At 54.0% G+C, this 24,750-nt stretch overlaps 1 protein-coding gene across 3 annotated transcripts in view; it reads left to right on the forward strand.

Moving 5' to 3' along the window:
- Positions 1 to 17,209, forward strand: part of MEGF8 (multiple EGF like domains 8) — a 53,275-nt gene extending 36,066 nt beyond the window's left edge. For 2 of the 3 annotated variants that reach the window (XM_003953509.6, XM_009435694.5), the window contains exons 33-42: positions 518 to 641; positions 812 to 1,025; positions 1,511 to 1,725; positions 6,927 to 7,134; positions 7,315 to 7,474; positions 8,003 to 8,195; positions 8,661 to 8,831; positions 9,173 to 9,303; positions 9,796 to 9,928; positions 13,959 to 17,209. In XM_003953509.6, the coding sequence (XP_003953558.2) occupies positions 518 to 641; positions 812 to 1,025; positions 1,511 to 1,725; positions 6,927 to 7,134; positions 7,315 to 7,474; positions 8,003 to 8,195; positions 8,661 to 8,831; positions 9,173 to 9,303; positions 9,796 to 9,928; positions 13,959 to 15,218 (2,809 nt within the window). In that variant the 3' untranslated portion in view covers positions 15,219 to 17,209. The remainder of the gene's footprint in view (positions 1 to 517; positions 642 to 811; positions 1,026 to 1,510; positions 1,726 to 6,926; positions 7,135 to 7,314; positions 7,475 to 8,002; positions 8,196 to 8,660; positions 8,832 to 9,172; positions 9,304 to 9,795; positions 9,929 to 13,958) is intronic. The other variant, XM_063801730.1, reaches the window with a different exon arrangement.
- Positions 17,210 to 24,750: the final 7,541 nt, after the last annotated feature.

Raw genomic sequence — 24,750 nt, forward strand, 5'->3', positions numbered from 1 at the left:
GTGTAACAGTGGGTACACCCACTGCTTTTCTAAAATCCAGAACAGCCTGAAACGTGTGTACCTCTTGGGATTTGGGGTAAGGGATTGTGGACCCCCCCTGTGCAGGACAGGGAGCCATGGAAGGCCTGAGCAGGACAGGGCAGGGACGGGCCTGGGCAGTGAGATCCCTGGCGCTGTTGTGAGGGGTAGAGTGACGAGAGCCTGCAGGTGGGGACCAGGTTGGGCAAGGGGCTGCAGGGGTGGGGAGGAGGGGACGGTCAGAGAGAAATCCAGGAGGCAGAAGGCTTCGGTGGCTGCATGGGCAGGAGGACCTGGGGTGTGGTCCAGCGTCTCCAGCCTGGGTGACAGGTGGATGTGGGACCATCTATTACCAAATGGTGGTGGGGACAGCCAGGCTCAGGAGGCCTGTGCTATGTCCCGCTTGGGATGCAGGGTTGGGGGCCTGCAGGACAGTGTCTGGGAGGCAGAAGGAGGGGGTCTGGATGGGTGTGAGTGAGCCAGGCCTCATGTCCTTTAGGCTGGGCTGCGGGGGCTCCCCCTGCTCCCCAATGCCTCGCTCCCCGGAGGAATGTCGACGTCTCCGGACCTGCAGTGAGTGCCTGGCCCGCCATCCTCGGACCCTGCAACCTGGAGATGGAGAGGTGAGTGGTGGCGAAGGCGGGGATGAGAAGCAGCAGGTGTAGGGCAGGGAGGTCCTGGTCTCCACTCTGGTCAGCTGTCCCACCCACCCCAGGGTCTCAGGAACCACCGAGTTCTCAGCTGGCTCAGGAGGGGTGCTGAGGGTCCCATCTAGCCTGTCTTCCCTCACCAGGCATCCACCCCCCGCTGTAAGTGGTGTACCAACTGCCCCGAAGGTGCTTGCATTGGACGCAATGGGTCCTGCACCTCTGAGAATGACTGTCGGATCAACCAGCGAGAGGTCTTCTGGGCAGGGAACTGCTCCGAGGCTGCGTGCGGGGCTGCTGACTGCGAGCAGTGCACGCGGGAGGGCAAGTGCATGTGGACGCGGCAGTTCAAGAGGACAGGTGAGCAGTGGGCCGAGTTCCTGAGAGGGGAGTCTTGGGGCCTGGACTCCTGGGTCTGAGGGAGGAGGGGCTGGGGGCCTGGTCTCCTGGGTTTGAGGGAGGAGGGGCTGGGGGCCTGGACTCCTGGGTCTGAGGGAGGAGGGGATGGGGGCCTGGACTCCTGGGTCTGAGGGAGAAGGGGCTGGGCCCCTGATCTCCTGGGTCTGAGGGAGGAGGGACTGGGGCCTGGACTCCTGGGTCTGAGGGAGGAGAGGCTGGGGGCCTGGACTCCTGGGTCTGAGGGAGGAGGGACTGGGCCTTGATTCCTGGGTCTGAGGGAGGAGGGGCTGGGCACCTGATCTCTTGGGTCTGAGGGAGGAGGGGCTGGGCTGGATTCCTGGGTTAAGGGAGGAGGGGCTGGGCCTGAGCTCCTGGGTCTGAGGGAGGAGGGGCTGGGCTTGCGATCTCCTGGGTCTGAGGTTCTAATCCCCGTGCCCCACCCCCAGGGGAGACCCGCCGCATCCTCTCCGTGCAGCCCACCTATGACTGGACGTGCTTCAGCCACTCTCTGCTGAATGTGTCCCCCATGCCGGTGGAATCATCACCCCCACTGCCCTGCCCCACCCCTTGTCACCTCCTACCCAACTGTACCTCCTGCCTGGACTCTAAGGGAGCAGATGGGGGCTGGCAGCACTGTGTTTGGAGCAGCAGCCTGCAGCAGGTACTGCACCTGGCCAGGACCGTGCCAGGCAAGGGCCCGGGCAGGTCTCCCTCCTCTCTGCGCTGGCAGGGACCTTTCTTCCACCATCTCCTCCACCCTCCTCCTTCCATCTCCCTGGTTCTAGCCGCAGTCGTGCTTCCTTCTCGTGCCACTATCTCTTTCCTCCCTCGTTGCCTCATGAGGGTCCCTGTTGTGTCCTCCAGCCATGCTTCTGTGTGTGCCACTTTCCCAACCCCTGGCCTCTGCCTCTCCAACTCTTGTCCATGGTATCATGGTCTCCTCATCCTTTCCATGACTTAAAAAATTTTTTAATTTAATTTTTTGTTTTTAATTTTGTCGATATAATTCATAGGTTCACATCCACGACTCTTAATGCTTCTTCCTTCAACCTCCCAAACCTTTTCTGCTTCCCTCCTCTCTCTCTTTCTCTCTCTACTTATGGAACTTTTGGTTGTAAGAAACAGACACTCCCTCGAGCTGGTTTTGTTATAAGGAAGTGTGGGTATTTGATGGACTCTGAGAGCAGGAAGTGTTTCTGCTCTGTCGCTCTCAGGCCATATGACCCGTAATCTCAGCTGTTCTCCGCACTTCTCCATTGTCGGGTTTCTGTCGGCCTGATAGTCAACACACATGGCCTCAGATGGCAGCCTTGACCCCCAGTCTAGATGCCTTCTAATTCCAGAGACCACGTTCATCTCTGTGTTTGTTGGTTAGCTCACATTCTCGAGGAGAAACTCTGACTTAGTGCACGAGCTACATGTCCAGCCTTGGTGTAGTGGGATGTGGCCAGGGAGGGCTAGGAGCACGTGGTTCAAACGTGGCACGTCAGATCTAGGCCTCTTCTAGGCTGTGGGGTGGAGAGATGATTCCTGAAGGTGGGTGTGGCCTAGGCAGGCATGTGTGTACCCGTGACAGTCCACCCCTTGGAGTGCCTGGCACATGCTCTCTTGTTTCCAGAAACTCCATTCCAAAGACGCTTCCACCTGACATGATTAAACTGTCGTGGTGGCAGACAAAGGCATTCGCACCCCACCCCACTGCCCCCCACCGTGGGAGATAAGACACATTCACCTCCCACTGTCACATGTGGAAGCAATGTCACTCAGCCAGAGCCCACTCCTCATTCATACCTCGATTATGCAAGACCCAATTGAGGCAAAACTGCTCACCATCCGACAACCCATGAACTAAGTGATCAGTCCAGCCACCACCCAGACACTAGTAGACAACAGTGCAGGGATGTGGGACACTTGCCATTTTGAGAGGTGGACTAAAGAAACCAACAGCACTTCGTGGAAATTCGAGACCAGGAGGGCAGGGTGTGGAGGACCAAGAATCCCACAGACCTTGGCATCCAGTGCCAGGAGCCCTGCCTGGGAGTGGTACATTAGCTCTCACCCGGAGGTAGTTTGCCTTGCGATCAAAAGCTCAGGCTGTGAAGTCAGTGGGATCTGGGTTTGACTCCAACTTGGCCACTTCCTGGCTGTTTGACTTTGGTTGAGTGACTTCCCCTCTCCAAGACCTCAGGGAGAGTTTGCTAAAATGGGAATCATTTCACTAGATCCTGTCCCCTAGGGAGGTTGTACCAGTTAAATGGGGGAGAATTTACTTAGAGCATAGAGCAATGCCTGCCATTCAGGAAGCACTAAAAAATGGCTAATGATCATGATCATTGTTACTGTAATGAGCAGTGGTGAGAGGGCCAATCTGGCTGACCCAAGTCCTGCCACTGGGAGGATTCCCAGTCTCCACTGTATGGGACACACCAAGACGGTGGCTGCGGGAGTTCCCCATGGGGGCTGTCAATGTGGCCAGAAGGGCAGAAGCCCCTGTGATTTTGGTCTGTGGTAAGCAGAGGCTTCTCGTCTCCAAGCCTGGGGTCCTAATGGTAGTATGGGTTCTCCCCAGATATTATTGAAATTTCCATCATTTATCTTTGTGGGAGCTCCAGGGAGCAGAAGGCATACCCACAGTCCTGCGGGCATGCGCTGTTCCCCCAGCCTCTCGGTGCCTGCCAAGTTCTCACACGCCTGAAGAGCTGGGGCGGCTAAGGAGATGGGGGAGTGGCCAGGAGGGTGGCAAGGGGAAGAGGTGGGGCCAGTGAATTGGAGAGCACAGCCTGTCCCCAGGGGCCAGACGAGCAGTGTTGATGGTGTATGTGAATGTGAGAGGGGACTTTTACCAGACTTTCTATGAAACCTCCTAGCTTTAAAGTGATGGCTTAGCTGGGTGGGGTGGCTCAGGCCTGTAATCCCAACACTTCAAGAAGCTGAGACAGATTGATTACTTGAGGCCAGGAGTTCGAGACCTGCCTGGGCAACATAGCAAGACCCTCATCTCTACAAAAAAAAAAAAAAAAAAATTAGCCAGGCATAGTGGTGTGTGTCTGTAGTCCCAGCTACTTGGGAGGCTGAGGTGGGAGGATCACTTGTGCCTGGGAGGTTGAGACTGCAGTGAGCCATTATTACAGCACTGCACTCCAGCCTGGGTGACAGAGCGAGACCCCATCTCTAAAAAAAAAAAAAAAAAAAAAAAAAAAAAAAAAAAATTAGGCCAGGTGCAGTGGCTCACACCTGTAATCCCAGCACTTTGGGAGGCTGAGGTGGGTGGATCGTGAGGTCAGGAGTTCAAGACCAGCTTGACCAATATGGTGAAACCCTGTCTCTACTAAAAATACAAAAATTAACCAGGCATGGTGGCAGGTGCCTGTAATCCCAGCTACTCGGGAGGCTGAGGCAGGAGAGTCGCTTGAACCTGGGTGGCAGAGGTTGCAGTGAACTGAGATCGCACCACTGTACTCCAGCCTGGGTGACAGAGTGAGACTCCGTCTAAAGAAAAAGAAAGAAGTGTTGGCTTAGATTCCACTGCACAAATCAAACATAATAGGCGTGCAGGTGATACCTGTTATGATTTGGCTCAAGGGCTTCCTGATTCTAACCATCCGGCATTGTTCTTTTTTTCTTTTTTTGAAACAGAGTCTCGCTCTGTCGCCCAGGCTGTAGTGCAGTGGCATGATCTCGGCTCACTGCAGTCTCCACCTCCCAGGTTCAAGTGATTATCCTGCTTCAGCCTCCCAAGCATCTGGGACTATAGATGCATGCCACCACACCTGGCTAATTTTTGTATTTTTAGTAGAGACTGGGTGTCACCATATTGGCCAGGCTGGTCTCGAACTCCTGACTTTGTGATCCACCTGCCTCGGCCTCCCAAAGTGCTGGGATTACAGGCATGAGCCACCACGCCTGGCCCAGCATTGTTCTTTTTAATGGCTTTGGCCTGTGAGTCTGGGGCAGGCAGCAGAGACACTCCTTCTCTGGTCTGCCTCCTTCCTCTCATCCTCCCTCCCTCTCTTCAGCGAATTTATCATTGAGCACCTTCTTTCTGCTGGGTGCTTTGCTAGGCAGGGGGGAATGTCAGCAGATGAGCTAGAGTCCTGCTCTCAGAACTTATGTTCATACACCTTTTCCATGAACTCAGGAAATGCAGTGTATGGTGTTGGGCATCTTTGCATTTGGTCACTAGGGAGATCACAGCAGAAAGTGCTGTCCAGGACTGAGGATTCAGGGTTCTCTACCCCTCCCAGATTGTCCCACCATCTGCCAACAAGTGCCCTAAATTTAGATCTGGAAGCCCAGCCCAGCAGAGAATTTGCCTCTGGCAGTTCAGCAAGTCTCAGTGATTTGCAGGCCCCTCAGTGGGCTCAGAGCTCCAGCCACAGCAGTCAGGGTTTTCTATTTCAGGATTCCATGGTTGCTTTGCCTTTTCCTAAGTGCTTTCAGGCAGCTGGCCCAAATTAACCTCTTTCCTCTTATTCTTCACTTATGGCCCAAGCAATAAATAAAGTGCCTTATACACTGAGGTAAGTTCCCAAGAGCCTGAATCTCATTGTGCACATTTTTGGGGTCCTGACATACAAATATGGCTTGTGAGTTGCTACCCAGCCCCTAACCAAGGACTCTTCAGGTTCTCAGTGTGGGGTGAGAGAAGCCTTTTTGCCTCAGCAGCCACATTTGTTCTTTTTCTTGTCTTTTCTTTCTTTCTTTCTTTCTTTTTGAGACAGAGTCTCGCTCTGTCATCCAGGCTGGAGTGCAGTGGCGCGATCTCCGCTCACTGCAAGCTCCGCCTCCCGGGTTCACGCCATTCTCCTGCCTCAGCCTCCTGCGTAGCTGGGACTACAGGCGCCCGCCACCACGCCTGGCTAATTTTTTCTATTTTTAGTAGAGACAGGGTTTCACCATGTTAGCCAGGATGGTGTTGGTCTCCTGACCTCGTGATCCGCCCGCCTCGGCCTCCCAAAGTGCTGGGATTACATTTTTCTAAGAAACTGTGGTTTGCAACCCCACTCCTGATACTCTTTTCTGTCTCCTTCTGGGATCATTGCCATTGTTCCTTTACCTGGAAGAAACAGAAGCGCCCTTAGTGAGGAGGGGAATTCCCTCCACCAATGCAGTAGTACCTGTTGGAACCCAGGATAGAAAGTACAGCAGGGCCTCACAAGGAACTGGAGACAGACTGGAAAGCTGCCTTTCTATCTGTCTTTAGGGCACGTGGTTCTCATCTCTGTCTCTTTCTGCAGCCTGCTCGTTTCCTGCCTGTCTGCGTCCTCTTTATTTGATCATCATTTGCTTATCTAAACAATCCCTTCAACCCAAGTCTACGCGATCTTCCAGTTTATTTTCTTTTTTTGAGAGAGAGTCTTACTCTGTTGTCCAGGCTGGAGTGCAGTGGTGCAGTCATGACTCATTGCAGCCTCAAACTCCCGGGCTCAAAAAATCCTACCTCAGCCCCCCAGGTAGCTGGGTCTACAGATGTGTGCCACCACACCCAGCTAATTTTTTATATTTTGTAGAGATGGTGTCTCACTGTGCTGCCCAGGCTGGTCTGGAACTCTTGGGCTCAAGTGATCCTCCCACTGTAGCCTCCCAAAGTATTGGGATTACAGGTGTGAGCCACTGCGGCCAGGCAACCTTCCAGTTTCAAGATCCTCCCCAGCCTGACTTCCCGCCTTGGTGTGTAGTTACAAACGCTTGAGAGGGAAAACGTGATGACCCCAGCTAGTGTCCACTTTGCTCTACCTGTGGCCAGGGAGGGGTGAGACCTCAAAGAGGGTGTGGTCTGGGAAGATACCCAGAATGTGTTTGTTTAAGCTTATTTCCCCATCTCTCTCTTCCCTGCATCCCCATCCCCTCCCCCCCATACAGTGTCTGAGCCCTTCCTACCTGCCCCTGCGATGTATGGCCGGAGGCTGTGGGCGGCTGCTCCGGGGACCTGAGAGCTGCTCCCTGGGCTGTGCTCAGGCAACCCAGTGCGCCTTGTGCCTGCGGCGCCCCCATTGCGGCTGGTGTGCCTGGGGGGGCCAGGATGGGGGTGGCCGCTGCATGGAGGGTGGACTCAGCGGCCCCCGTGATGGTGAGAGGGCTTTGGGCACGGGGGGAGAGGGGCTGGCCCTTGGTTGGGGTCTGATACAGTGAACATAGGGATACTGGGCCAGACCCAGAGGTGGGGCTCAGAGGAGGCAGGAGGGAGGGCCTAGGCAACTGGGGCAGGTGGTACAGAGGTCCAGGTAAAATGCTATATCCCTGGTGCTAGGGCTGACATGTGGGCGTCCGGGGGCCTCCTGGGCCTTCCTGTCCTGCCCCCCTGAGGACGAGTGTGCAAACGGGCACCACGACTGCAACGAGACGCAGAATTGCCACGACCAGCCCCACGGCTATGAGTGCAGCTGCAAGACCGGCTACACCATGGACAAGTGAGGCCGCAGGCGGCGCTGGGGCCAGACAGGCTAGGGTGGGAGAGTCTGTGGGGAGCAGTAATGGATGAGGCCTAGAGCCAAGCAGGACAGAAGAAAAGAAAGCTCGAGGCATGAAGGCAGTGGGATTGATTCCTGAAGGTCAAGAGTGGTGAGGCTGAGCAGGGAAGAGTGAGTTTCATAGGGTACCCCAATGGCCAGGCACAGTGGCTGATGCCTGTAATCCCAGCACTTTGGGAGGCCGAGGCAGGTGGATCACTTAAGGCCAGGAGTTCGAGACCAGTCCACAGGGAGACCCCATCTCTACAAAAAAATAAAAAAGAAAATAGGGTACCCTCAAAAGAGGAGAGAGGGTTGTGGGCTACACCTGGAGGGGGTGGTGGGCTAGATCCTGAAGAGAAGATAGCAACGGGACAGAGCAGGGATGAGCAACCAGTTGAGAAGAGGGTGGAGTAGTTGGTTGGGTGCTAGGCCATGAAGCCACGAGGAGGGTGGCCACCTGCCCTGACCCCCACTTTGCCCCTGCAGCATGACAGGGCTGTGCCGCCCTGTGTGCGCCCAGGGCTGCGTGAACGGCTCATGTGTGGAGCCCGACCACTGCCGCTGCCACTTTGGCTTTGTGGGCCGCAACTGCTCCACGGAATGCCGCTGCAACCGCCACAGTGAATGCGCTGGTGTCGGGGCGCGTGACCACTGCTTGCTCTGCCGCAACCACACCAAGGTGGGCCGCCCGGAGCCTCAGACCCCCGACCCTGGGACCCAGGCCCTCACTTGCCTTCATCCCACGCTCAGGCGGCTTGCATCTCATCCTGAGCCCTGATAAGCCAGGGACAGATAAGCCAGAGCCCTGTCCCAGGGAGATGTGTGGAGACTTGGGGGACGCTGCCTGGGTTTGGATCCCAGAGGGTCTGCCCTGGAATAGTGGACGGAGTGGGTGCTGCGCCAGGAGGACAGGCACGTGGAGGAGGATTTGAGATAATGGAGGGAAGGGCTTTTGAACTCAGCACTTTGGGCTGCAGGTGTGCAAGGGAAGGCGGGGGCTAAATCCCGCTGGGATTGTCCAAACCAGGTACCCGAGCCTCTGCTGCCCTCCCGTGGGCTCTCAGAACCTGCCCCTGTGCCCCCCACGCCCTCCTACCCCTGATGACTCTCCAGCCTCTCTAACTACCCTGTCCTGGGTTCTCAGGGCAGCCACTGTGAGCAGTGCCTCCCGCTGTTTGTGGGTTCAGCTGTCGGAGGCGGGACCTGCCGGCCCTGCCACGCCTTTTGTCGTGGAAATAGCCACATCTGCATCTCCAGGAAGGAGTTACAAATGTCCAAGGGAGAGCCAAAGAAGTACTCACTGGACCCAGAGGAGGTGAAAGAGAGGGGTCAGATACCTGGGTCTGAGGGAGGAGGGGCTGGGGAGCTCCTGGGTCTGAGGGAGGAGGGGGCTGGAGACCTGGACCCTTGGGTTGAGGGAGGAGGGGCTGGAGGCCTGGATTCCTGGGTCTGAGAGAGTAGAGGCGGGGGTCTTGAACTCCTGGGTCTGAGGGAAGAGGAGCTGGGGCCTGGACTCCTGGATCTGAGGGAGGAGGGGGTGGGAGCCTGGCCTCCTGGGTCTGAGGGAGGAGTGGGTGGGAGCCTGGACTCCTGGGTCTGAGGGAGGAGGGGGTTGGTCCAGGCCTTTCTATGATCACACTGTCCTTCCTTGGCCAGATTGAAAACTGGGTGACAGAGGGTCCTAGTGAAGACGAGGCCGTGTGCGTGAACTGCCAGAATAACAGCTATGGGGAGAAATGCGAGAGCTGCCTGCAGGGCTACTTCCTCCTGGACGGGAAGTGCACCAAGTAAGAGGAACGGGGGGGCCGGGGATCCCACCCTTCTCACTGGGAGTAGCTCTGGAGCCAGGCCCCCTCTTTAGTCCTCCACCCCCAGTCAGGAGAGGATGACATCCCCAGGGAGCGCCCAGGCTGGGGTCAGGGTAGGGAAGGAGCTGGAATGTGATGCCACTCCCTACCTCCAAGGCTAGTGCTGAAGTGCAGTCCACAGAGCGGCCCCATCGAGAACAAGATGGGGCGGCTGAGGGCAGAGGCCTTGGAACAACCTCCCCTTTCCATCTCCTTCTTTCTGAGTGTTCAGTGAGTGCTGGAGTCTGTGCAACTCGGGTTCTAATCCCAGTGGTAATTTAACTGCTTTGTGGCCTTGGGCAAACAGCTTGACCTCTGTGAACCTCAGTTTCCTCTTCTGGCCTGTTGCACAGAGTTGAGCTCACATATGGGGTGTCCATCCTGGACCACTGCAGGCCATGGGGGCTCCGTAACCCTCAACTTCTTCCCCAGATGCCAGTGTAATGGCCACGCGGACACATGTAACGAGCAGGATGGGACGGGCTGTCCATGTCAGAATAACACAGAGACGGGCACATGCCAGGGCAGCTCCCCCAGTGACCGTCGAGACTGCTACAAGTACCAGGTGCGGCTGCAGAAGCTAGTGGTGGGCCGAGGGCCCTACACCTTGTGGAGGTCAGGGCTGGGATGAGGTAGCCAGGCTCGGGCAGGACTGACAACATGGTTCCGAATCAGTGGTTTTGGGATCAAGTGCAGCTTGACAGACTGTTCCTGAGCCCCATTCAGTTACAGGCCCTAGGCAGTAATGCTGGGGACCAAGATATGAGCCTCTGGGGGACTCTCAGACTGGTGGGGAGACAGTCTCCATTACAGGTAGTCACAGCTAAAGGTGGCACATGCCAGAAAATCTATCCCATGGTAGCTCAACCGAAAAAAGAAAATGGGCTGGGCATGGTTGCTCATGTCTGTAATCCCAGAACTTTGGGAGGCTGAGGTGGGAGGATCACTTGAGCCCGGGAGTTCAAGACCAGCCTGGGCCATATAATGCAACCCCATCTCTGAAAAAAAATTTAAAAATTAGCCTGGCATGGTTGTGCACATCTGTGGTCCCAGCTACTTGGGAGGTGGAAGTGGGAGGATTGCTTGAGCCCAGGAGGTCGAGGCTGCAGGACTCTGTCTCAAAACAACAACAACAACAACAACAACAAAACACACACACACATACACACACACACACACAAAACAGAAGAAAAGAAAATGTATTGACTCTTAGAACTGAGGGTCTGGGGTCTGCCTTCAGGACTGGCTATATCCGGGTGCTCACACAATGCCATCAGAAGTCTCTCTGCATCTTGACTCTGCTTTCCTCTGCATTGGCTTCATTTTCAGGCAGATTCTTCCCAGTTGGCAGACCCCCTCTGATGAACTGAGGTTAGCAGAGATCTCATATCATTTAATACCCAGATTCAAATTCCCCTCGAGTGCATTTCCCTTTTTCTTCTGCACAGAGGCTCCTGGAGCGCCTGCACTGGCCACCTGGCTGGCTGCTGTGTTCCAGACTTGCCTCCATGATGTCCCAGGCTCCTTCCTCAGAGGACAACTCCCGCCACCTCCCCGCCACCTTCTCTCTCCAGTCCCAGAGGGAAGAGAAAGTCCCTTGCTCTCAGTCTTCCTTACCCACCTACAGAAACATAATAGCTGCAAACATGATAGCTGCCACCCCAAATGGCAACAGTTTTACAAGCCTTACTGACCCTTAACATTTCTATCCTGGGCCAGAATTTCTGCTTTTTTATTTTTATTTTTTCAATTTTTAATTTAATTTAATTTTTTTTGGACACAGAGTATTGCTCTGTTGCCCAGGCTGGAGTGCAGTGGTGGGATCTTTGCTCGAGGCAGCCTCCACCTCCTGGGTTGAAGTGATTATCCTGCCTCAGCTTCCTGAGTAGCTGGGACTACAGGCGTGTGCCACCATGCCTGGCTAATTTTCTGTATTTTAGTAGAGATGGGGTTTCACCATGTTGCCCAGGCTAGTCTCAAACTTCTGAGCTCAGGCAATCCACCTGCCTTGGCCCCCCAAAGTGCTGGGATTACAGGCGTGAGCCACCACACCCAGCCTAGAGTTTCTGCTTTCTTGATAAGGGAAAGGCCTATTGGCTTTTACCAGGGAGTCTCAGAGATTAAATCAGACCTCCTCCTCTACCAGGTCTGTTGGCTGCTTAGAAGTAGCAGTTTTTCTTGGTTCCTTTTTTTTTTGAGACGGAGTCTCACTCTGTCGCCAAGCTGGAGTGCAGTGGCGTGATCTCGGCTCACTGCAACCTCCGCCTCCCAGGTTCAAGCGATTCTCCTGCCTCAGCCCCCCGAGTAGCTGGGACTACAGGCGCGTACCACCACCCCCAGCTAATTTTTGTATTTTTAGTAGAGACGGGGTTTCACCATGTTGGCCAGGATGGTCTTGATCTCTTAACCTTGTGATCTGCCCACCTTGGCCTTCCAGAGTGCTGGGATCACAGGCGTGAGCCACCACCCCCGGCCGGTTCTTTTTTTTAATGTATTTATTTTTAAGACAGGGTCTGGCTCTTTCACCCAGGCTAGAGTGCAGTGGTGCAATCTCAGCTCATTGCAACCTCTGCCTCCCTGGTTTCCATCATCCTCCCACCTCAGCCTCCTGAGTAGCTGAGACTACAAGCATGTGCTATCATACCTGGCTAATTTTTTTTTGTAGAGATGGGGTTTTAACCATGTTGCCCAGGCTAGTCTTGAACTCCTGAGCTCAAGCAATCCACTCACCTTGGCTTCTCAAAGTGTTGGGATTCTAGGCGTGAGCCACCGTGCCTGGTTGGGCTTTTGGGTTTGTTTTTTTTTTTTTTTTTTTTTTGATACAGGGCTTACTCTGTCACCCAGGCTAGAGTATAATGGCGCAATCATAGTTCACTGCAGCCTTGAACTCCTGAGCTCAAGTGATCCTCCTGCCTCAGCCTCCTGAGTAACTGTAACTATAGGCACACACCACCATGCCTGGCTAATTTAAAAAAAAATTTTAAAGATGGGGGTCTTACTATGTTGCCCAGACTGGTCTCGAACTCCTGGGCTCAAGCGGCACTCCTGCCTCAGCCTCCTGAAGCACTGGGATTACAGGCATGAGCCACTGCATCTGTTTTCTCTTGGTTCTAATAGTGATTGCAGTAATAACTAGAATGCCAGGAGCGCCTGCCACAGAGCTGGATGCTGTGCTGTGTAGACAGTGGTGACAGCATAGATATGAAAGGCTTTGCAAGACTGTGCTGGGGCCTCAGTGGGGTACAGACTTAAGAGGAAGACAGATTCAGAGACATTAAATGTCCTAGCTGGGCACAGTGGCTCATGCCAGCACTTTGAGAGGCTGAGGCAGGCAGATCACTTAAGGTCAGGAGTTCGAGACCAGCCTGGCCAACATGATGAAACCCCTTCTCTACTAAAAATACAAAAATTAGTTGGGTGTGGTGGCGGACACCTGTAATCCCAACTACTCGGGAGGCTGAGGCAGGAGAATCGCTTGAACCCGGGAGGCAGAAGTTGCAGTGAGCCGATATCACACCACTGCACTCCAGCCTGGGCAACAGAGCGAGACTCTGTCTCAAAAAAAAAAAAAAAAAAAAAAAGTCTCACCCCAGATCAGGTGGTCAGTTAGGCTTGGTGCCTGGAGTGACCCTGGTCTGATCTCAGAACTTGAGTGGTTTCCACTAAGCCACAGGAATCATAGCCGTTATCTGTCCAGCCACACATTCATTCAGCACACAGTCATTGAGCACCTAGTATATGGCAAGCACTGTGCAGGTTGCTGGGGACACAGTAGGGAACAAAGCAGGCAAATGTTCTGTCTTTAGGAGTTTGCATTCTCATGGAGGCATCAGAAATGAACAAACAAGTCAGATGCTCGTGTGTTAGACAGCGATGAGCGCTAAGGAAAGTTAAATAGGAAGCGGGGGCTAGGGCTGTTGGGGAGTGGGAATGGTAGACACAGGACACAGTGGCCAGGGAAGGCCTAGGTGAGAAGGAGGCTCTTGAGCAAAGATCTGAAGGAGGCAAGGGGGCTTGACAAGCTGACAAGTGACAGGAGAACCATGCAGGCAGAGGGTCCGCCAGTGCAAAGGCCCCAGGGTGGGAGGGCGCCTGGCACAGTATAGAAGAAGCATCCAGGCAGGCAGGCGAGGCTGGCTGACCCTGCGCCGAGTGCCATGCACATGATCTCAGTGGTCCTGTGAGCGAGCTGTGGTTACTCCCTGTGTGCAGAGCTCATGGGTTAAGTCTGTGTGCTCAGGCTCAGTGAGGTTAAGTCACTAGTCCAAGGCCACACAGCTAACAAGGAGGTAGAGCCGGAATGCAGCCACGTTCTTCATTGCTGTGCCTCAGAGTGCCAGAGCCCTCAGTATCAGGGTGCTCAGGTCACTAGGGTGGCACCAGGGGCAGCAGTGCTGGAGTGTCAGGTCCTGGCAAGGTCTACACTGGGGCAGAGAAGGTCCGGGGGGTCACAGGGAAGTGACTGGGGCAGTGGGGGTGAGGCCCAGGGCAATGGCTACTTAGCAGTGGGTATAGAGTATTCGTCACTGCTGCTTGGGGGACAGGCTGGCACCGCGCTCAGCCCTGATGGTCACCGCCTCTAACCCTGCCCGCAGTGCGCCAAGTGCCGGGAATCATTTCACGGGAGTCCGCTGGGCGGCCAGCAGTGCTACCGCCTCATCTCGGTGGAGCAGGAGTGCTGCCTGGACCCCACGTCCCAGACCAACTGCTTCCATGAGCCCAAACGCCGGGCACTAGGCCCCGGCCGCACTGTCCTCTTTGGCGTGCAGCCCAAATTCACCAACGTGGACATCCGCCTGACGCTGGACGTGACCTTCGGGGCCGTGGACCTCTATGTCTCCACCTCCTATGACACCTTCGTGGTCCGTGTGGCCCCTGACACTGGCGTCCATACTGTACACATCCAGCCACCCCCAGCCCCACCACCTCCACCACCCCCTGCAGATGGTGGGCCCCGGGGGGCCGGGGATCCAGGAGGAGCAGGGGCCAGCAGTGGGCCGGGCGCCCCAGCAGAGCCACGGGTACGGGAGGTATGGCCGCGGGGCCTGATTACCTACGTGACAGTGACGGAGCCGTCGGCAGTGCTGGTGGTCCGCAGCGTGCGGGACCGGCTGGTCATCACCTACCCACACGAGCACCATGCCCTCAAGTCGAGCCGCTTCTACCTGCTGCTGCTGGGCGTGGGAGACCCAAGTGGGCCCGGCGCCAACGGCTCAGCCGACTCGCAGGGCCTGCTCTTCTTCCGGCAGGACCAGGCCCACATTGACCTGTTTGTCTTCTTCTCCGTCTTCTTCTCCTGCTTCTTCCTCTTCCTCTCACTCTGTGTGCTCCTCTGGAAGGCCAAGCAGGCTCTGGACCAGCGGCAGGAGCAGCGCCGGCACTTGCAGGAGATGACCAAGATGGCCAGCCGCCCCTTTGCCAAGGTCACCGTCTGCTTCCCACCTGACCCTACTGCCCCGGCCTCCGCCTGGAAGCCGGCTGGGCTCCCACCTCCCGCCTTCCGCCGCTCTGAGCCCTTCCTGGCACCCCTGCTGCTGACAGGGGCCGGTGGGCCCTGGGGACCCATGGGAGGGGGCTGCTGCCCACCAGCCACCACTGCTGGGCTGCGAGCTGGGCCCATCACTCTCGAGCCCACAGAAGATGGCATGGCTGGCGTGGCCACACTGCTGCTCCAGCTGCCTGGCGGGCCCCATGCACCCAACGGCGCCTGCCTGGGGTCAGCCCTCGTCACACTGCGGCACAGGCTGCACGAGTACTGTGGGGGTGGTGGGGGTGCTGGGGGCAGTGGGCATGGGACTGGTGCGGGCCGGAAGGGATTGTTGAGCCAGGACAACCTCACCAGCATGTCCCTCTGACATGCCCAGGGTTCTCATCCACAGCAGCTGGGTCACCTGATAGGGCCGCCCTGGACTTGGGGTCCCTCCACCTGGGGGCCCCTGGACACTGTCTACTTGGAGACCACTGGCCCCCTTCCCCCAGGGGTGCCCAGATGGGGCCTCCTTTGTTCTGCATTCAGCAGCTATTTATTGAGTACCTACTCTGTCAGGCACTGTCATAGGCGTGGGGCAAAGCAGGAACCAAGAGACGAGGTTCCCTGATCTCATGGGACTTAGGTTCTGGTGAAGGGAGACAATCAGTGCACATGCACACACCCCACACGCACACACACATGAACACATGCACATGTGCACACACAAGTAAGATGGCTTCAGAGAGGGAGAAGCGCTGTGAGGCCTCCAGAGGATGTGGCAGTGAGGGACGATGGGGTGAAGTCAGCTGGGCATTCAAAGAAGCTAGACTGAGAACGCCTGAGAAGAACCAGCTACGGGAAGAGCTTTGGGAAGCGAAGGCAGAGGCCCTGGGGTGGGAGCAGGCTTGTTTTATTGGAAGGACCAGAAAACTGGTAAGTGTGACCCAGATCAAGTGTGAGGAGATGAGGCTGGGGACAGTCAGGGGCTGGATCACCCAGGGCCGTGTGGGCCCCACATAGGGTTTTGGGTTTTATTGTCAGGGCAATGGGAAGCTGTTGGATGGTTTGATGAAGGGGAGTGACAGGATCCGATGTACCTATTTAAGAATTTAAGAGGGTCGGGTGCGGTGGCTCATGCCTATAATCCTAGCACTTTGAGAGGCCAAGGTGGGCTGATCACAAGGTCAAGAGTTTGTGACCAGCCTGGCCAATATGGTGAAACCCCATGTCTACTAAAAATACAAAAATTAGCTGGGCATGGTGGCACACACTTGTAGTCCGAGCTACTCGGGAGGCTGAGGCAGAAGAATCGCTTGAACCCAGGAGGCGGAGGTTGCAGTGAGCTCAGATTGCGTCACTGCACTCCAACCTGGGTGACAGAGCGAGACTCCACCTCAAAAAAAAAAAAAAAAATTAAGAGGTCACTCAGTTGTGCTGTGGAGAATGGACCGGAGGGACAAGAGGGGCAGCAGGGATGGTGGGCTGGAGTAGGGTGCTGGCAATGAGGGAGTCTGGCTCAGATGTGGGATGTGTGTGGAAGAATATAAATGATGGTGTGGACGTCAGGGTGAGGGAGGAGACAAAACCATGATGACCCCTAGCTTTGTGGCCTGAACTGTGGGTGGCTGAGGGGGTCGTTAATTGAATGGGGCAGACTGAGGCTTGTGAGGAAGATCAGAGTCTGGTTCTTGACATAAGATGCCCTTCAGACATCTCTTCACTCAGGTCCAACTAGGGATACAGAAACACTGAATATTTCAACAGCAGAAATTGAATGGGGGGATTGATGGCGCTGGCGAGGGAAGCAGCTGGAAAGAGACAGATGGCACCCTGAGACAGCCCAGAGGTGAATAGGACCCCCAGGCTGCAGGGATAAAGCTCAGTGGTGGTGTTACCTCACCAGGGACCAGGGTCACACAGCAAAGCTGGAACAACAGAGGCGTGTTGTGGGGGAGCCTCAGAGGGGACAAAACCTCTGCCTGAGATCCCACCCCAGGTGGGCATGGGGGCTACTGAGGTTGGGGATGAAAATGCCGGTACCGTCAGTGCACAGCCCTGTTCCAGACAGTGCTGCCTGGAAGATTTCTGGGCTCTCCTGAGGCGCCACCCCACACCTGAGCCACCTCCTTGGACTCCTGTCCTCTACCCCTTGAGGACCTCCCTCCCTTCTACCCTAGCTGTCTTCTTGAATTTGGGACTCTCCTTTCCCAAGACTTCCATCACTAGCTCCTGGAGGGACTGGACTTTGCATCTTCCCTTCGCGTGGAGCCTCAGTGTGAGAGGCCCTGCCAATGCGTGCATGTCAGAGGCGGTGGGGACCACATCAGAAGAAGAGGGGGGTGATGAAATTAACAAATAAAAAGTATGGGGAAAACCCAGGTGTCTGAGCGCGTCTGCACATGTCCCAGCAGGGCTAGGTCTCAACTCTGACCCAGCCCCGCATGCTGGATAACTTGGATAATTGCCCTTATGATGGTGCCACTTCCAAGCTGGGGTGGCTTTGTTCCTGGCTGCCCCTCTTAAAGGGGGAAGGGGGAAGGGGGAAGGGTATGCCACAACAGAAGCATAATAAATACCAATAAACAGCTCTTGTTTCCCAGAAGGGATGCGCTGAGGGCAGACGTGGGCAGTGGCTTTTGACCCTTCCCTAGATCTTCCTCAGGGAAACCCCAGTTTGGCTCAGGAGGGAAAACAGGCTGCCTTGGTCCCAGCTACGGCTTTTTGTTGTTGTTTTGTTTTGCTTTTTGAGGGGACAGAGTCTCACTGTTGCCCAGGCTAGTGTGCAGTGGTGTAATCTTGGCTCACTGCAACCTCTATATCCCGGGTTCAAGTGATTTGCATGTCTCAGCCTCCCAAGTAGCTAGGATTACAGGCATGCGCCACCATGCCTGGCTAATTTTTTTCTATCTTTGGAGGAGACAAGGTTTCACCATGTTGGCCAGGCTGGTTTCAAACTCCTGACCTCAAGTGGTCCGCCCACCTTGACTCCCAAAGTGCTGGGATTACAGTCATGAGCCACTGCACTTGGCCTTTTTTTTTTTTTTTTTGAGACAGGGTGTCTCTTTTTCTGTGACACAGGCTGGAGTGAAGTGATGGAATCATTGCTCACTGAAGCCCCAACTTCCTGGGCTCAGGCGATCCCCCCACTTCAGCCTCCCGAGTAGCTGGAACTACAGACGTGTACCACCTCACCCAGCTAATTTTTGTAATTTTGGTAGAGATGAGGTTTCACCATGTTGCCCAGGCTGGTCTTGAATTCTGGAGCTCAAGTGATCCTCCCACTTTGGCCTCCCAAAGTGTTGGGATTATAGGTGTGAGCCACCATGCCTAGCCCAGGCACAGATTTTATTCTGGGCCCCAATAGAAGGGTTCAAACCAGACAGGGCCGAGAATGAAATGAGACCCTAGCACAATGAGCTTTCTCTTTTTTTTTTTTCTCTGAGACGGAGTCTCGCTCTGTTGCCCAGGCTGGAGTGCAGCGGTGCAATCTCGGCTCACTGCAGGCTCTGCCCACCGGGTTCACGCCATTCTCTCGCCTCAGCCTCCCGAGTAGCTGGGACTACAGGTGCCCACCACCTCGCCTGGCTAATTTTTTGTATTTTTAGTAGAGACGGGGTTTCACCGTGGTAGCCAGGATGGTCTTGATCTCCTGACCTCGTGATCCGTCCGCCTCCCAAAGTGCTGGGATTACAGGCGTGAGCCACCGCGCCCAGCCCAGTGAGCTTTCTCTAATCCATTAGAGTCACAGTCAAAACCGAAAGCATCATGAGAGCTGCTTTACCTGGCATGCACCTAGGCAAACAAAATCCCTGATTCCTCCCAGGTGGGAGCTGGAGGTCTCTGTCCTCTCCATCAGCCTCAGCAGCATAGGCATCTTGCTGGGTGTGTTAAACAATGTATCTTTTCTGCACATCCCGGCTCCAAAGTGCAAGCTGGTTTCTTCATCAGGTGCTCAGCGGAGGACAATGTGTAGGACCCAGAGGGTGTGTGAGTCTCCATTATGGGCCAGGAATAACACTGTATTTTCTTTTTCTTTTTTTTCGGAGATGCTCTTGCTTCGTCACTCAGGCTGGAGTGCAGTGATGTGATCTTGGCGCACTGTAGCTTCAACCTCCTGGGGTCAAGTGATCCTCCCACCTCAGCCTCCTAAGTAGCTGGGACTACAGATGCACGCTACCAGGCCCGGCTATTTTTTTTTGTATTTTTGTAGAGACAGGTTTTCGCTGTATTGCCCAGGTTTAACATGGTATCTTCATACTTTGTGGGCAATTTAAGGGATTTCCAGGGGTTACCTTGACCTCACGTGAGTTTTGCCTTTATGAGCTAATAGTAGCACCTACCCTCCAGGATATGACCGTGGACTTGCATTTATATGAACTGAGCAGCACATGCTGGACAGTTTGCATAACATATTGCTGTGGTTTCATTTGGTCTCTCCAGCAATCATATGAGGTCAGCAACCCGTAATCCCCATTTGCAGATGAGAAAACAAAAGGTCATAGACATGGTTTAGCTGTTGCATGAGGGCTGTCAATTGACTCTCAGATCTATGTGCCTGACCACCAGGCTCTTCCACCTCCCAAGGAAGGACCCCTTAAATTTGGTCGACATAGCTGAAAGCTGTCCCAGCACACGTTTAGAGGTGATGCCACATGACTACCTGTACCTCACAGCAGGAAGGGTGAGGCTTTTCCAAGCATCTGTAACCACAAATCAAAAGGGTCAACAGTCCACCTCACTCATGCCTGTAATCCCAGCACTTTGAGAGGCCAAGGCAGGCGGATCACGAGGTCAGGAGTTCGAGATCAGCCTGATCCACATGGTGAAACCCTGTGTCTACTAAAAATACAAAAATTAGTTGGGCATGGTGGTGGGCGCCTGTAGTCTCAGCTACTCGGGAGGCTGAGGCAGGAGAATTGCTTGAACCTGCAGGCAGAGGTTGCAGTGAGCCAAGATTATGCCACTGTACTCCAGCCTAGGCGACAGAGCAAGACTCTGTCTCAAAAAATAAATAAATAAAAATAAAAATAAATAAATAAAAGTACAAAAATTAGCTGGGCGTGGTGGCGAATGCCTATAATCCCAGCTACTTAGGAGGCTGAGGCAGGAGAATCGCTTGAACCCGGGAGGTGGAGGTTGCAGTGAGCCGAGATTGCGCCACTGTACCCCAGCCTGGGCAACAAGAGCGAAACTCCGTCTCAAAAAACAAAAACGATAGCCAATTTCTGCTAGGGATAATGCAGAATATACCAACTAGAAAGCTAAGGAGTGTGAGATGTGCTGCCCTGAGAGAGGGAGTCCTGAGGGCTTGGAGTTCCTCCTGCATGAGCAGAAAGGAGCTAAGATTCTTTAGGACTCCTCTGTGTTATGCGTGGACCTCTCAGGTGAAGTGTCTTCCTAGCAGTCATCCTGTGAATTTGCCCTCCTAAGCAGATGATTTGCACCACAACTGGGCCTTTTCTCTGGGATGCATAGCCACACTCCCTCCGACTCTCACAAATGCTCTATGGTACGTGTTCCTCCCTCCACGTCAGCCCTCTGCCGTCACTTCTCCCTGCACATACCTGAGTGCAAGTGGCGTATGCTGAGGTGGGAGAGAGTCTGGGCATGGAAGGCTGGATGCCTGGTTCTAGGCTATGTGCAGCTCCAAACCCCCTGGGGATTTCAGGGATAGAGGGAATATTTTACTGAGGGCCTACAGCCCTCCAGGCACTGTGCTGGGTGCTTGGTGTGAATCTTATCTTGCCAACATCACTGGGAGGTGCCAGCTTGGTTTTCCATTTTGCCCATTCGAAAGCTCTGTTGACTAAGAACTCAGGGCTAATTAAGAGACGAGCCAGATTGTGACACAAGCCTGTCTCTGTTGCCCCACACGTTACCTCCAAAGTTGCTTTCCTTTTCTAAGCCAATGTCTTCTGATTACCTAGAATGGGCCCCGCATTGTGCTGGGGGCTGGGGACAGAGTAGTGAATAAGTTCTCTGCCCTCATGGAGCTGATAAGCCAGTGTGGTGCCCAATAATAAGTAAATGATGCTGCATGCTGGAAAGTGATCAGAAAAGGCAGTGAGAGAGCAGGGGTTTGGCACTTGCTATCTTGCTTTTTTTTTTTTTTTTTTGAGATGGAGTTTCGCTCTTGTTGCCCAGGCTGGAGTGCAATGGCGTGGTCTCAGCTCCCTGCAATCTCTGCCTCCCGGGTTCAAGCGATTCTCTTGCCTCAGCCTCCCAAGTAGCTGGGATTACAGGTGCCTGTCACCACACCTGGCTAATTGTTGTATTTTTAGTAGAGACAGGGTTTCACTATGTTAGCCAGGCTGGTCGTGAACTCCTGATCTCAGGTGATGCACCCACCATGGCCTCCCAAAGTGCTGGGATTACAGGCATGAGCCACTGCACCCGGCCTGGGACTTGCTATTTAACATAGGTGGGATGGGAAGGCCTCTCTTGTAAGACGATACATGAGCAGAAATTAGGGAGTGAGCCAGAGGGACATTTGAGGGAGGAGCAATTCCGGGCCAAGGGAACAGCCAGTGCAAAGGCCCTGAGTTGGAGTGTGCCTGACATTTCAGAGAAACAAGACTCATGTGGTTGGAGCAAAGAAGGAATAAGGGGAGATAGGGAGACAAGGTCACAGAGGGAACAAGAGCCATGTCCTGTAGGTCCCTGCACCACGGTGAGGACTCAAGCTTCCACTCTGTCAGAGATGGCACCATGGGAGGATTCTGAGCTTGGGAAGAATGAGCTCTGACGTAGGTGTTCACAGGATTCCCCTGGGAGGAAGAGGCTAATGGGGTAGGAGAGGGTGGGAAGCCCATGGAGGAAGCCCCTGTGTCCGTGTTGAAGAGGAGAGTGGCTGGAACAAGGTCGGGATAGCAGAGTGGAGAGAAGTGGTAAGATTCTGGATATATTCTGAAAGCAGAACCAGCAGAATTTGTTGACAGATTGGACGTTGGGTGAGAGAGAAAGTGACTGAGCAACGGAACGGGTAGAGTTTGCTCTTTCCTGGCACGGCAAAGACTAGGCAGAGTCAGTTTGGGGGTTGGGGTACATCAGCAGTTAGGTTTTATATATGTTAAATTTGAGGTGGCTGTTAGATACCCCGAGGGAAGATGTCACTCAATGAGTGGATACAGCTCCAGAAAGAGAGAGGGAGAGATAACAGCAAATAATAGTAATATATTAATATTAGAATAGGCCGGGCGTGGTGGCTCACGCCTGTAATCCCAGCACTTTGGGAGGCCAAGGCGGGTGGATCACGAGGTCAGGAGATCGAGACCATCTTGGCTACCACAGTGAAACCCCATCTCTACTAAAAATACAAAAACATTAGCCGTGCGTGATGGCGGGCGCCTATAGTCCCAGCTACTCAGGACGCTGAGGCAGGAGAATCGCTTGAACCCGGGAGGCTGAGCTTGCAGTGAGCCAAGATCATGCCACTGCACTCCAGCCTGGGCGACAGAGTAAGACTCTGTCTCCAAAAAAAAAAAAGATAGTTACTATATTACACATATTATAGTAATATTAACAATGATTTTGGCCAGGTGTGGCGGCTCACCCCTGTAATCCCAGCACGTTGGTAGGCCAAGATAGGCAGATTGTTTGAGGTCAGGAGTTTGAGACCAGCCTGGCCAACATGGCGAAACCCTGTCTCTACTAAAAATAGAAAAATCAGCCAGGCTTGGTGGCACACGCTTGCAATCCCAGCTACTTGTAGGGCTGAGGCACGAGGATTGCTTGAGCCCAGGAGGTGGAGGTTGCAGTGAGCTGAGATCATGCCACTGCATTCCAGTTTGGGTGACAGAGCGAGATTGTCTTAAGAAAACAAAAAACAATGATTTTGTTTTGTTTTGAGATAGGGTCTCTCTCTGTCACCTAGGCTGGAGTGCAGTGGCGTGATCACAGCTCACTGCAGCCTTGACTTTCTGGACTCAAGCAATCCTCCTGCCATAGCCTCCAGAATAGTTGGAACTATAGGTGTGAGCCACATGCACAGCTAATTTTTTTTTTTTTTTTTTTGAGACGGAGTCTCGCTCTGTCACCCAGGCTGGAGTGCAGTGGTGCAATCTTGGCTCACTGCAAGCTCCGCCTCCCGGGTTCATGCCATTCTCCTGCCTCAGCCTCCCGAGTAGCTGGGACTACAGGTGCCCGCCACCACGCCCAGCTAATTTTTTGTATTTTTATTAGAGACGGGGTTTCACTGTGTTAGCCAGGATGGTCTTGATCTCCTGACCTCGTGATCCGCCCACCTCAGCCTCCCAAAGTGCTGGGATTATAGGCGTGAGCCACCGTGCCCTTGCCCAGCTAATTTTTAAGAATGTTTTTCTTTTTCTTTTTCTTAGACAGGGTCTCATCTTGTGAGCTCATTGCAGGCTTCACCTTCTGGGCTCAAGTGATCATCCTACCTTAGCCTCTCAGTTAGCTGGGACTTCAGGTTCACGTCACCATGCCCAGCTAATTTTTTTCTTTTTTTTGAGAAGGAGTCTTGCTCTGTCATCCAGGCTGGAGTGTAGTGGTGCAATCTCGGCTCACTGCAACCTCTGCCTCCCGGGTTCAAGTGATTCTCCTGCCTCAGCCTCCCAAGTGCTGGGATTACAGGCACCCACCACCATGCCTGGTTAATTTTTGTATTTTTAGTAGAGATGGGGTTTCACCATGTTGGCCAGGCTGGTCTTGCACTCCTGACCTCAGGTGATCCACTTGCCTCCGCCTCCCAAAGTGCCGGGATTACAGGCATGAGCCACCACGCCCCGCCTCATGCCTGGTTAATTTTTGTGTATTTTTTGTAGACACAGTTTTGCCATGTTGCCCAGGCTGGTCTCGAATTCCTGGGCTCAAGCGATCCTCCTGCCTCAGCCTCCCAAAGTGCTGGGATTATAGGCGTGACTGCTCCTGGCTCAAAAATTTTTTGTAGAGGCCGGGCGCAGTGACTCATGCCTGTAATCCCAGCACTTTGGGAGGCCAAGGTGGGTGGATCACGAGGTCAGGAGATTGAGACCATCCTGGCTAACACGGTGAAACCCTGTCTCTACTAAAAAATACAAAAAATTAGCCGGGCATGGTGGCAGGCGCCTGTAGTCCCAGCTACTCGGGAGGCTGAGACAGGAGAATGGCGTGAACCTGGGAGGTGGAGCTTGCAGTGAGCCAAGATTGCGCCACTGCACTCCAGCCTGGGCGACAGAGCGAGACTCCATCTCAAAAAAAAAAAAAAAAAAAAATTTTTTTTCGTAGAGATGTCTCACTGTGTCACCCAGGCTAGTCTCCAAATCCTGTCCTGAAGTGATCCTCCTGCCTCAGCCCTCCGAAAGCATTGAGATTAGAGGCAGGAGCCAACACATCCAGCCCACAGTGATTTGAGTTCACACTTTGGCCTTTCCCTGTGTACCATCTCTTGTTCTCACAATAGCCATATGACATGCTAGGGACTGTTAGTCCTATAGGAGGAATCAGGTTCAGAAAGGTTTATGAATTCACTAAGATAACACAGCTAAATGGTGAGGAGTCAAGATTAGATCCCAGGTCTGTCCAATTTTGAGACCTGAACATTTTTTGATCTGCTGTTGGTTGCTTTTGCAGGAAAGAGGGTTGATTGAAGTAGACAGTCCCTAAAAATTCCTTTTTAGGCCAGGCGCGGTGGCTCATGCCTGTAATCCCAGCACTTTGGGAGGCCGAGGCGGGAGGATCACCTGAGGTCGGGAGTTCGAGATCAGCCTGACCAACATGGAGAAACCCCGTCTCTACTAAAAATGCAAAATTAGCTGGGGATGGTGGCGCATGCCTGTAATCCCAACTACTTGGGAGGCTGAGGCAGGAGAATCGCTTGAACCCGGGAGGTGGAGGTTGCAGTGAGCTGAGATCACAACATTGCACTCCAGCCTGGGCAACAAGAGCGAAACTACGTCTCAAAAAAAAAAAAAAAAGGT

This window comes from Pan troglodytes, chromosome 20 (assembly GCF_028858775.2).
Source record: "Pan troglodytes isolate AG18354 chromosome 20, NHGRI_mPanTro3-v2.0_pri, whole genome shotgun sequence".
Lineage (NCBI taxonomy): Eukaryota > Metazoa > Chordata > Mammalia > Primates > Hominidae > Pan > Pan troglodytes.